At 30.1% G+C, this 13,916-nt stretch overlaps 1 protein-coding gene across 1 annotated transcript; it reads left to right on the top strand.

The window, feature by feature from the left end:
• Positions 1 to 2,292: 2,292 nt before the first annotated feature.
• On the top strand, positions 2,293 to 13,251 carry LOC110669208 (MATH domain and coiled-coil domain-containing protein At3g58410). The gene is made up of 8 exons (XM_058138886.1): positions 2,293 to 2,406; positions 2,798 to 2,912; positions 3,002 to 3,159; positions 8,758 to 8,917; positions 10,709 to 10,922; positions 11,199 to 11,303; positions 12,337 to 12,441; positions 12,643 to 13,251. The coding sequence occupies exons 1-8, from the start codon at positions 2,400 to 2,402 to the stop codon at positions 12,985 to 12,987; spliced, it is 1,209 nt and encodes a 402-aa protein (XP_057994869.1). The 5' UTR covers positions 2,293 to 2,399; the 3' UTR covers positions 12,988 to 13,251.
• The last annotated feature ends 665 nt before the right edge of the window (positions 13,252 to 13,916 follow it).

Genomic DNA, 13,916 nt, shown 5'->3' with positions numbered 1-13,916 from the left:
CCATTTCTTATGTGCCTAATGACATGTTTAGTGTAGGATCCTATTAAGTTATGTTCTTAATCCTTAGTTGAAGTACCGAAAGGAGAAAACTCAATGATAGATAATTAAAAAATCTGACTTAATTAACTTATATCTAGAAATAGACTAAGTATTAAGAGGGTTAATAGATTGATTAAGGAACCTAATGGGTTTTGGTTAATTTTAAACTCCACGAAAGTAGGATTTAATTAATTAAGACACTATTTGTCTCACTCAAAAGAGTTTTCAAAAGATTTAAGAATTAATTTCCTTAAAACACATAATTTTTATATGTTTGACAAACCAATCAAAATCTCAAAATAGTTTAAATACGAACCCCATAACTCTGAAATCACCTTTACCATTGTTGATTGTTAATTGTTTTTAATTGCTCGTTTCTTTGTTCTTGCCATATTTCATTTAGCTCAATTTATTTCTTATAACTTTAGTGAAAATTTCTGTTCAAGCAATTTCTTTGCTAAATTTGCAAATATACATTTTAATCCCCAATCTCTTTATTTAATTAATTGTTTAGTTTAGATTAATATATTTTTATATCAAAAATTCAATTTATAACATAACTCTTCTAGGAAACAATAACTTTTTAATACTACTTGAACAATTCGTATAGTTGCGGTTGGGCCACATCAAAAGGGAAAGAAGGAAAAAGGAAGTGAGAGATAGAGAGAGATACAAATAGAGAGAGAAAGAGAGAGAGAGAGAGAAAGACATGAAGTTAGGAAGACAGAGAAAGAGAGGGAGAGACATGAGCAAAGATATTTTAAATAATTATAATATTTAATAACTAGTCTATTAAAATTAAGGATTTATATATAAATAAAAAGGAAAAGTACACTTAAGTACCATATAGTTTTGCCATTTTACAATTTAAGACTTGAACCTGAACTTTTTTTTTTTTCAAAGCAAAAGTGTACTTTCAACCTTTTGTACTTAAATGACAAAATAAACAATGTCATTAAAATTGTTGATGTGGTGCTTACATATATTTGACGTGGCATTAACATTAAATAACCTTTAGCACAACGTCAATTTTTTTCTTGCTAAGCGCTTAGTCAGCAATATTTAATGTTATTACCATTTTGTCATCAAAGTGCTAACGACATGGAAGCATTAGTCTTGAATTGCAACAATATATATATATATATATATATATATATATATATATATATATATGTATAGGACTTAATAATAAAAGCGTGATAGTACATAGTGTACTTTTCTCAGCAATAATAGCATACTTATTAATCAACCCAGAATTAAAATACACATGTAAACCCTATATAATTATTTTAATGTGCAAATAAATATAATTATGATATAGAATTTACATTTACATATTCTTTTGATTTATCAACTAATAAAATATTATTTCTAACTTTTAATTTTGATTAATTTAAATCAAAATTGATCAATTGTCTATAGTTAATACAAACCTTTAAATTAGACTAAAACTAAAAAAAAAAAAAAAGAAATGTTTAGATTTTCTTTTTAACCATTATGATGCAAATATCATTAGACCTACTAGTAAAATAATAATATTTTTGCTGAGTTGGATTCCATGTCAACTGTCCCTAAATTCAATTTTGGCTATGGGTTACAATTGCAATTAACTTTTATATTTAAGCTACAATTGTTAAAACAAAAAGAATTGGATATAATTGGATATATATATATATATAATTGCCTTTTATTTTTTTAATAAAATTTTAAAGAAATTTGATAAAAAAGAGAGAAAAGTTTCCAAAATATTTCACAAAACTATAATACGTATAGAATTCTTAACCTTTCATTTTTTTTATAAAGCTAATATATAATTTAACTTCCATTAAAATATCACGAAATAAATGTGGATATTATTGAAAATTAATATATGAAATACTTAATATGGAAATATATTTACAAATAAAATCTAAAAAATGCAAAAAAAAAAAAAACTTTAATAGAGTTCCATTTAGCTAGCTAGTTTTCATTTTTTGAAGAGCACATTAATTATTGCTATAATTCAAATTTTATGAGTTAAAAAATAAATTATTTTAAAAGAAATGGAAATTATGAAAAATATGATTTTATTTTATAAAAATTCCCATATATTCAATTTAATTTAATTCTATTAGGCAATAACAAAGAAAAGAACCGAATGAAGCAAAAAGGAAGAAAGGAATATTGGAAAAGAAATTCCTTCATATCAATGCAAAGGAAAAGAAAGGAATCATGAACATTGAAAATTAAGAAATGGGTCAGAATATGGAAGACAAATTATCAAGAAATTAAGGCTTCTATATGTATATATGTATATATGCTTCGAAGCTGATGAACATACTATTTTGAAGAACTTGGATTTTGCCAATAGTCATTAAGTCATGGCAGGTATTTATGTTGTTCTTAGCTTTTTTTTTTTTTTTTTTTTTCCAGAATATATGTTGTTCTTAGTTTGATCATATCAAATCAAATTGCTTCGTAAACAATTTCCTTATTTGTTATTTTAATCCTGAAAACACAGTAGAGAAATTTTATATTATCTGAAATATTTTATACAATTAGAACAATTTGGATTATTTATATGGGCTTTTCTTTTTTTCATAATTTTAGATTCTACTAGGGTATTATAATATTTTTTTATTAATTTCAGTTCATTTAAAATTCAAACTTAAAACTTTGAACTTTTTCATTTTTTTTTTCTTAAGACTATTGATTGTGTGATATTATTATTATTATTATTATTATTATTATTATTATTATTATCAATTGCATTATGCAGAAGGCAAAGCGATGTGCAATGCTGCTCCATTTAAATTCACATGGAGAATTAACGAGTTTTCCAAAAAGACAGAAAAAGTGTATTCAGAAGATTTCTCTGCTGGTGGTTGTAAATGGTATTCTTTATTTTTATTTATTTGTTTATTTATTTTTGGGTGTGTTCACTTGTGTTCGTGAAAAATTGTTTCTATTTGTTGTTTGGCAGGCGTTTGGCTATTTACCCCAAAGGAAACAATGTGAATTATTTGTCAATATACCTGGAAGTTGCTTATCGAAAAAATTTGCCGGAAGGATGGAGTACGGAAGCAAAATTTAGCTTGGCAGTTGTTAATCAAATCAATAGCAGGTCCACAGTCAGAAAGGGTACTCTAATTTGCTAAGCAATAGATATATATAATCTCTTATCTATCCTTATCCAAATAAGCAACTTTATTGAGGATTCATCAAACAAGATGTGCTGACGTTGCAACTATACAATTTCCTCCCTAACTTATACTTCCCATCATTAACGTCAAGAATTCTAGATAGAGAGATAGGAGAGGGAAACAAAGAAATTAGGTTTATTTTTTTAATTTTTTTTTAGGTTCAACCCATTTGGAACCCTTGAACTAGAAGATTTATTTTTCAATTGAGGTCTATTCAGCCCTTTTATTTGTATTTTTTGTCACGTTAATCCTTTTTAGAGGGTGAGAATAAAAAATAATTAAATAAGTTAACAATATTAAAAAATAATAAAATAATAATTATTTATTTATTCTACTAGTTTCTAATAGTCCTCTTATAAGGAGAAATTATATAGTATATTTGTAATTCCATGCCAATATTTAACATAGAATAACAAACGAATCATGAAAGGATAATTAAGTATAAAGAGGTAGTTATATTTAAAAAAAAAAAAATTGTTTTCAACACATAGACAAAATTGAATTTAGTAGGACCCAAAACAACTTAATTGTTAGATCATGATTAGTTTGCTATTCCATGTATACTTATTTATGTGAAATAACCGATTCATAGTATAATTTCTTTCTTACGAGTGCAAACAAAATCTACCTACTAGAAGCTTCTTTAAAATTTAGGCCTTTTGGCTAAATAAATCCAAAACAAGACCTTGGTTGCAGATTATGTAAAAACTTTTAATTTTGGATAATTTAATAATAACTTTCAAAATTAAAAAATTTTTATCCAAAATTCAAAAACTAATGTAGAGATTTTGACTTTTTACATCTAGATTGCCATATGGCATGCCATATCACATTTTCTAATTTTTTTTTTATTATTTGATTCATCTATCTCTCTATTCTAAACAATTAAGCTTACTTAGTATTCTACTCTTTTGTTTGGAGAGAGACAGATACGAATCAAATAAAAAAATAGAAAATGTGACATGACATACCTCATGGCAATTTAGATTTAAAAGTCAAAATCCCCAAAATTAGTTTTTGAATTTTGAATAAAAATTCTTTTATTTTGAAAGTTATTATTAAATTATCCAAATTTAAAAGTTTTGGGTATAATCAGCAATCAACGTAAGTGTTTGAATTTATTTGGCCAATAGGCCAATTAAATCTCTAACTTCCCCATCCAAGCCCAAGGTTCCACTTCATGTTTTTCTTTCTTTTGATTCCATATCTCAAAACCTTAATTCTAGTTAAGGCAACTCTAATAAAAATATAGAAATTTTCACACAAAAAAAAACCTATCTTGAAGACTTCAACAAGAAGAACAATTAAACATAAGAACCTTAATCTTATCCAAATCATCCTTATATATATTTACTGGATGCTAGATCAAACCCGTCAATACCTTCAATGAATAAGAGATTTGAATCATCCAGTATTATTGCGGCCTCATCCTCAAACAAACAAAAAACAGATCTCATCTGTAACTTGAGCGAGAATAACAATGACGATGTTATCAATCTAAAACAGGTGAAGAATGGAAATGAACACCACAAATGAGCTCAACATTGTAATTTTTGTTGATGAGATTGAGAATGGCATGGAGGGATTTTGATCAATACTTTCTCGGTGGCCTTGGGCAGGGTAGAAAGGTCATAGCGATTGTATTCTCGAGGGTTAGGGAAGAGATTTTCACTAAGGTCAAGCATGTCAATGATAGGAAGAGGTTGGAAGATGAGGATTGAGGTTCAGGTTTGAGCAGAGATACAAAAGGGAATCATAATTTGGTAGGAGCATTTATGGATATAGTGAATGTAGGATTAGGGTTTTGAGAAGCCATTCTTTTGTTTCAAAGGAAACGTGGAGACAGTGATGGATAGGGTTGTGTGGTTTTCGATTTAATATGAAAGATCTTCGATTTATTCGATACAATTTTTCAATCCAATCGGTTTGGTTCAATTATAGATTTTTGAAAAATTAATTTTTTTTATTCGATTAAGTTAATTCTATTAAAAAAAAAAAAAGCAATAACCAAACCGATTTTCTCCATTGTCTAAATACTAAATTGTTTTGGCCATGTATACAAGTGCCATTTACAAATTTCCATCGCTCCTTTCTTGCGCCCTCTAGCATTTTTTTTTTCATATCTTTCTTCTTCTTCTTCTTCTTCTTCTTAATTCTTATACACACTCGAAGACACCCTCCCTCCTCCACATGCTTCCTTTTCTGTAATTCTCCTTGCAGTTTCTCCTCCCTCCTTCGTCTCCCCCTCCTTAGCTCCTTTTCTTCTTCTTCTTGTTCTTCGTACTGTGCTTCTGTGTGCTATGTTCTTCAGTGCTTCTTTTTCTCTGGTTACCCTGGCTTCTTCTTTGTAGAGGCTCAGATTCAAGCTTCATTGTTGCTATGTTGTTCATGGTTGCACCAAATATCTTCATATCGCTAGATATCCTCTACTCATTGTTGTTGTGTTGCTTCGTGGGTTGCGTCAGATCTGCGATTCTTCTTGGTTTTTTAATTGTGTTGTGATTGATCTCTTCATGGGTACTGCAATTGAAAGAATAATGGGGATTATTTTATGGGTTTTTTTTTTGGGATTTACTTCTTAGGTTTAACTTGTTAGATTTTCTTTCAGATTGTTTTTTTTTTTTTTTTTTAATTTTTGGGATAGATGTTTTGTATGTAATTTCTTGAAATTTTGTTAATTTTTATTATGATTTGTGGATCAATAATTGAGTATACAGTTGGATATAGTGGTGTAGCTGGTATTGGGAATTGTTTTTGCTTGCTAAAAACTGAAAACAACATTGTTTGCTCGCTATAGCATTTTGTTCAAACTGATTGAACTGAATCAAATTTAGTTTGATTAGGTTCTTCTCCAAATTTAGTTTACTTTCAGTTGGTATTTTACATGAAATTGATTTTTTGATTTTTCAATTTCGATTCGGTTCGAAACTGAACAAGCCAAATGCTGTCTCTTAGTGATGCAGTAGCTAGTTATAGAAAGATCTTGACAACCTACTATTTTTTTTTTTTATCTACTAATTTTTTTATCATTTTTTTATAATTTTTTTTGATAGGCAAAAATAAAATTTATTGAAGGAAAAAGAGAACAGAGAAGACCTATAGGATCAACAAACCCCACCCTCATAAAATCTCCATGCCAAATAAAACCAACATAAGAGAGCCCCTCACTAGAAAGCTACAATATAGAGCATCCTCATTTCTGCTATTTAGCAATAGTTATTTGCTATTCACAACACGTATACAACAATTTTTTACCCGCAATTAAAAAAGGACAATGTGATAAAAAAAATAATAGATGAAGACCTCAATCAACCTCAATTAAAAGATATGAGCTAAATGGACAAAGCTTTACAAGTTTAATGGCCTCATAATGGTTCTAGCAATTTGTTTGAGTAATAATTTTTTTATACATATGTTAATTAAATAATATTTTGAGTGTATTTTGTTCTGACCATACAAGCATATAATCATAAAGAAATAAAGCAAAGTTAGATTTATTTGTTGTTCGGTCGCCAACAGGGTTTCGTTGATCCAAGGGTACCTTTCTAATGCCCAAGAGCCTCTAATGCCAAATCTAAACTCTACTTTTTGATATTCTTAACCATTTGCCAAAAATGGGGCATTTGAGCCATAAGGATCCCGATGATGGTCTCGGGTCACTTGTTTGATTAGTTGTTGGCCAGAATTGTGCTAGAAAAATCATAACAGCGCAATTTTCTCTCATTAATTCTGCCATTCTGAGTGATGTCTAGGGGCCGGGTTGGCCAAAAAATGTTAACTAGAGAGTGAGGAGCTTTTGTTGGTAGTGATGTGTACGTTCGATGTCAGGAATATTGAGAAAATGTGAAAAACGTTCTAGTGGTATTATTATTATTATTATTATTTTCTCTCCTCCTATTCTTGCCATTTCCGTTGTTGACTGTCACTTTTTTTTGTGTGCCATGGATTCATTGGCAGGAGTTGGTGCTAATGGTGGTGTCACTAGTCGAAAACCATGATTGGAGGTGGAGTGGGAAGTGAAATTGGGAAGAGAGAATGGGGGAGTTGCGGATTGCAGGTGGAATGTTTAATCTACCCATTGACTCTCTCTTTCTCTCTCTCTCTCTCTCTCTCTCTCTCTTAACTACCCAATCTCTCTTTTTCTCTTTCTTTTTCATTCGGGAGAGTTAAATAGGCAAAAATAAAATACTTTTAACTTATTAAAAATTATATATATGATTTATTGGTGTTATATATATATATATATATATATATATATATATATATATATATATATATATATATATATATATATATATATATAACACCAATAAATCATTTAAGACTTGAAAATCAAATACTAAAATTATCAATTGGACCTAAATCATGTATAAAATAAATAAAATGAAATAATTTCAAACACTTTAAAAAAATTAAAAAATTCCAATAATTTATAAAAAATCAAATACATAGAAATAATAAAAATTTGGAGTGTTACATTAGTCATTTGGTGTGTATTGAAGCTGAGTTTACATTATAGTCAATAGCTAAAATCAAGTCAAACTCTAATGATAAATTTAAATATTAAAATTATGTTTTTCATTTCTCTCTCTCTTTATCTCTCTCCTCTCTCTCTCTCTCTCTCTCTCTTGACGTTCTTCCTTGTAAGAAATTACATGGAATCACAATGATATTATATAATTTCTCTATTTTAAATATATAGATGGTTTCTCTTTTTCATTTTTTATTATACAAGCAAAGTGTGTAAATATGTCTTTTCTATCTAATTTAATTACTGAAATTATTGATTTTGAATAAAAAGACTAATTTGTTAATAAACTTAAATTTGAGGATTAAATTATTAGGTATTGAAATAGTGGGAAGAACTAGTGAATTTTGCCTAAGCTCAGGGATTTTTTTTTTTTTATAAAATACCCTTATTAAAATAATAAAAACACATCAATAAGCTCAAAACTTTCATCACTACCCCTCAGCCAAATGCACCCAAAAGATGACACAGTCAATGCACATATGCTACTTATAGTAAATATGATAGATTGTTCGTGTCATTTCCCTCTTTACATAACCAATATATTCACTACTTATACATCATATATAGTACACTATAAGGGTACCTTCACAATATTGACAACAGTAACATGGGTGTCTTCCGATTGGACTCCATGCTTTTTCTCCGTCTATGAGTTGCACCGGTATAATACTTTTTATTTATAGTGTTAATCCTCTAAATCTAATCCTAACAGGCATTCCACTCAATAAAAGAAGAACTAAAATAGAAGTTTTAAATATATATAAAAAAAAATCTTTCATCTAATTGTGAAAAATATCTTTCACCCAAATTAGAAAAATATTCTCTCCAAATCATACCTTTCCTATTTAGAAATTAGACTTTTACAAAGATTCAATTCAATTGTTTTCGTTTAGTCAATTTTCGTATCTTAAATGAAAGAATTCAATTTTTTTTTAACTTAAAAATAAAATAAATCATAATGCCTATAAACATTTTTTTCCCTTTATATATATATCTGTTTTGCAGATACACAAAAACAAATTGTATTCAACGCATCGGGAATGAATTGGAGTTGGGGTTTCGCATCTTTCATTCCTCTTAGCAAATTAAAAAATCCTTCGGAAGGATATCTTGTGGGAGATAGCCTTATGGTTGAAGCTGAGGTTCTTGTTTATAATGGCCAGCAATACAGCTCATGGGTTTACACTGAGGAGGAAGTTGCTAGAAATGAATCTGAGCCAGCGGCTGCAACTGCATCACCTTTATCACAAAAGGATACTGAAGCAAAGGTTTTTATTACATTTTTAACCCTATTATCAGTAGAGCTTGTTTGTTTGTGAAAAACATATTTTTATTTTTTATTTTTTAAAGAAGTTTTAATTTTCATTGTTTTATGAAATATAAAAAGAAAAACATGAAAAACGAGTTCATTTGTCACTAATAGAAAATAATTATTTAATAAAAATTAAAAAATAACGTTTTCATGATTAAAAAATATATTATTCTAAATTATATTTAAAAATTAATTTTATTTTTGAAATCTTTAATATGTGTTGTAATAATATGGTTAAATTTTTTATAATTATAAGTAAATGTTTTCTTAAATAATCATTTAATTTTGAGCATAATAAAAATTATAATATAGTTTTGATGATAGAAAATATTATTTTGCATTCATTAAAAACAATGGAAAATACATCTTTTGTTATAAAAGAAAACAATGAAAAATAACTTAAAACTGTTTTCTAAATTTTAGTTTTCAGTTTTCTTAAAATATTTTCTGGAAAATTACTCCAATTCTTCTTCCATTGTTACTAAAACTCCTTCCTCATATGATTTCCTAAATAAAGCACAAGTTTTAACATCATAAATACTTGATGTTAAGAACACTGTTCAATAGCAACATGATGTTATCACTGTTTAGCAATGGTGTTTTAGACTTACTCAAGCGGTGACCCTAAAAGGAAATAGCTAGTACAAAACTATCCGAGCAGTGGCTGTACCACCAACTGTTATTGAAACTCCTTTAACAACTAAACCATTGAAGGAGACTAAAGAGCCCATTCAAACTACTCACGCCACGGTGATCAAGTCATCAAGTCATCGCCACCTCCTTCAATGATTGCTAAGACAATGATTCTTCCAAAGGTAATTCTGTCCATTTATATAGAAGAGGCTTTGATACCTCCACGTTCTATAATATTGCTCAAGATTCAAACTCTGGAATTTTTGGTCGGATCAACCTAAAACTTGATATTTTAATATTGAATAGACATTTCCTTTTGTTATGAAGGAAAACTGTTTTCCAAATTTAAAATTGTTTTTCAAATTTTAGATTTCAGTTTTAAGTAAAAAATGTCCAAAAATTACTCCATTTTTTCAGTCGTTACTGAAACTCCTTTACAACAAATCCTTTGAACCAGACTAAAGAACCCATTCAAGCTACTGCTCCCACCAGTGATCAAGAACTCATCAAGTCATCATCACTGCCTCCTTCAATTACTCGAGACAAAGATTCTTCCAAAGGTAATTACGTCGCTTTGTACATTGCTTACATAGAAATGGAGTCTATTTATTAAATTAGTATTAAATTAATATATTGCATAAAAAATATTCAATTAAAATGAATAATAATTGGTTATTACTATTTTTAATTCATTGTTATAAGGAATATGATAGATATTTATGACACAATTATTAATTTCTTTGTAGAAATATAGAGGAAAAAATTGTAAATTTTTTATGTATTTTCTTTCTCCTCTTTATTTTCTTTTCTTTTCGAATGAGGAAAAAAATTTTCATTTCATTACATTCATTTTTCTCCCATCCAAACAAAAGGGATGAAAAATAACAAGCTATTTTCTTTCCTTCCTTGTATGATTTCCTAAACAAGGCACAAGTTTTAACATCATAAATACCTGACGTTAAGAATAATGTTCAATAGTGTTACCATCTGTTTTGTAATGGTGTTTTAGACTCACTTAAGCCGTGACCCTAAAAAAGAAGTAGCTAGTACAAAACTATCTGAGCCAGTGGCTGTACCACCAACTGTTATTGAAACTCCTTTAACAACTAAACCATTAAAGAAGACTAAAGAACCCATTCAAACCACTACTGCCACCAGTGATCAAGAAGTCATCAAGTCATCGCCACCTCCTTCAATGACTGCTGAGACAATGATTCTTCCAAAGGTAATTCCGTCCATTTATATAGAAGAGGCTTTGATACCTCCACGTTCTATAATATTGCTCAAGTTTTAAACTCTAGAATTTTTGGTCGGATCAACCTAAAACTCGATATTTTAATATTCAATGGACATTTCCTTTTGTTATGAAGGAACACTGTGTTCCAAATTTAAAATTGTTTTTCAAATTTTAGATTTCAGTTTTCGTAAAAAAATTTCTAAAAAATTACTCCATTTTTTCAGTCGTTACTGAAACTCCTTTACAACTAAACCTTTGAACCAGACTAAAGAACCCATTCAAACTACTGGTCCCACCAGTGATCAAGAACTTATCAAGTCATCATCACCGCCTCCTTCAACTGCTGCTGAGACAAAGATTCTTCCAAAGGTAATTTTCTTTCCTTCCTTGTATGATTTCCTAAACAAAGCACAAGTTTTAACATCATAAATATTTGATATTAAGAGTAATGTTCAATAGCAACAGCAAGTTACCACCTGTTTTGTAATGGTGTTATAGACGTTTGTTTATACGTTTTATGCATGAACTATTATTTGTTGCTGATTTTCTAAACATTTTATATTGTCACAAGGGTTTTGCGGTCGCCGGACGAATTCTCACTGAAGTGGGAAAAGTGAGGAGTCGCCACTTTAATTTTGAGGGAAATTAAAGAAAACCATTTGTAAAGATTAGAACCACTTTGAAAACAGAGATTATAGGTTCGAGGTCCGTATACAGGTGGGGAAGGTGTTAGGCACCCCACCTCATCCCTCAATGAGGGTAAGCAGATTTAATGTTGTGCTCTTTATAAATTAAAATTGATAATTAAGGGGTGGAAAGATAATGTTAATCCTTTGTGCCGATAAAAGGGATATTTGATGTTTCACTATTTTGGGTTGCCTAAGAACACGAGTACATGAGATAACCTGTCAGTGAATAAGTGTTGTATAATGGGTTTTTGTTGGGGGTTAATTCGAACATTGAAGTTGTGATATTTTAGTTTGGATTTGAACTAAGAGAATTCAGGTAAGAACACTCTCCCGATCTCTTAATGTATTATGTTTAAAATTTAGGCAGAGGATTTCGGGTAAGAACTCTCTCCCGATCTCCACATATTTTATTAATATTTTGTCCGAGAACTCGGGTAAGAATTCTCCCCCCAATCTCTTAGTGTATTAAGAATTTTAAGTTGATAACTCGGGTAAGAACTCTCCCCCAATCTCTTAATGTATTCCGTTAAAGATTAGACTGAGTTCGGGTAAGAACTCTCCCCCGAGCTCTTAATGGGTTGTGTTAAAATTTAAACTGAGTTCGGGTAAGAACTCTCCCCCGAACTCTTAATATGTTGCGTTAAATTTCTAAAAAATTACTCCATTTTTTCAGTCTTTACTGAAACTCCTTTACAACTAAACCTTTGAACCAGACTAAAGAACCCATTCAAACTACTGCTCCCACCAGTGATCAAGAACTTATCAAGTCATCATCACCGCCTCCTTCAATTGCTGCTGAGACAAAGATTCTTCCAAAGGTAATTTTCTTTCATTCCTTGTATGATTTCCTAAACAAAGCACAAGTTTTAACATCATAAATACTTGATATTAAGAGTAATGTTCAATAGCAACAGCAAGTTACCACCTGTTTTGTAATGGTTTTATAGACATTTGTTTATAGGTTTTTATGCATGAACTATTATTTGTTGCTGATTTTGTTAACATTTTATATATTGTAGGTTCTGTCTCACTTGGCAGAATTAAAAGAGAGTATTCCTGTGGCTGCAACTATTGCAAAAACTGCTCAAGCTCACAGAACATCTCTTTCGGGGAAAACCACTGATCTTGAAGCAAGATTGGCACAAAGAGAAAAGAAACTAAGTTTCTTGGAGACTGAATTCTCTAGACTTTCCAAAGAAGAAGAAAAAGTAGAGGCTCGATTTCAATTCTTAATTACCCAGAAGGAGAAAATTCTTGCTAATAAGAAGTATGTTTTAGCTGACTTGGAGAAAACAAATGATGAAGCTTTAAAAGATTTGGAAGAATGGCGAAATCTGGAAAGTGAAATCAAGCAGGTGAATTAAGTGTCCGTTGGAAACTCTTCAAGGAGGATTTGGGTCTTGGAAAGCTTAACATTCTGTAATTACTTCTGTCACGGCTCGATCCCATAGGCTAGACCGGCACTAGGACTTGGGCCAGTATAAAGCCCCCGAGGCCCGTAGTAAGTCTTACTGTTCCTAGATCCATAACCAAGGCCAAAAAACTTAGGCCCAACATGTAAATAAAATTAAATAAAATAAAATATTTTTATTCGGGTCAACCCAACCCGATAACCATAAAAAACTGAAGTCAGATGAGCCTCTCTCAACCCTGATACCATCACTTACAAATTGTTTAAATATCATACTAATCTTCATTTATTAATCTCAAAAATTTAAATTAACACGATTTCTAATAAGATCCATACTACTACTAACACATGCGAAGTTCTAGATTTCAAATTTAGAATAATAAAATAATTAAATAACCGATGTTAAACCTGCAAGGAAGAAGGCAGATTGCTCTATAAAAGAACTCCTCCTGTAGCCTGGAAAAATAGGTGAACAGAAGTGAGCGTTCGACTCAGAGAGTAAAATACCAATTTTAACTACAATTTCTATAGCTACCTAGAGCTAATATATCCTAAGGAGTGGAATGTAATACCATCAAAATTTTCATACACATTACATCATAACAGCAAAAAGGTAAATTTGGAGCACTCACGCACCCATATAATATTCAAACAGTACATATATGGGAGCTGATCCCCTATACAGCTCTCTTAATCCAACCTCTGCCAGCGAGTGTCTCTCAAGCCGGACTTTCGCTTGATAAACCAAATGCAGGAGCCAGCGAGATCATCTCGAGCCATGCCTACTCCGACTTATCCATAAAGGACCGGGTCCCAGCGAGTGTCTCTCAAGCCACATTTACCCATCCTATCCATACCCACTACCACACACCATGATCACGC

The sequence above is a fragment of the Hevea brasiliensis genome, chromosome 1 (assembly GCF_030052815.1).
Source record: "Hevea brasiliensis isolate MT/VB/25A 57/8 chromosome 1, ASM3005281v1, whole genome shotgun sequence".
Taxonomy (NCBI): domain Eukaryota; kingdom Viridiplantae; phylum Streptophyta; class Magnoliopsida; order Malpighiales; family Euphorbiaceae; genus Hevea; species Hevea brasiliensis.
Note: the sequence above shows the minus strand (reverse complement) of the source record. Positions and strands in the feature narration are given on the sequence as shown.

Coding starts and splice junctions, on each gene's coding strand:
- LOC110669208 (XM_058138886.1), top strand. Junction 3,160..8,757: donor CAGGTCCACAGTCAGAAAGG/GTACTCTAATTT, acceptor TCTGTTTTGCAG/ATACACAAAAACAAATTGTA. Junction 12,442..12,642: donor AGACAAAGATTCTTCCAAAG/GTAATTTTCTTT, acceptor TATATATTGTAG/GTTCTGTCTCACTTGGCAGA.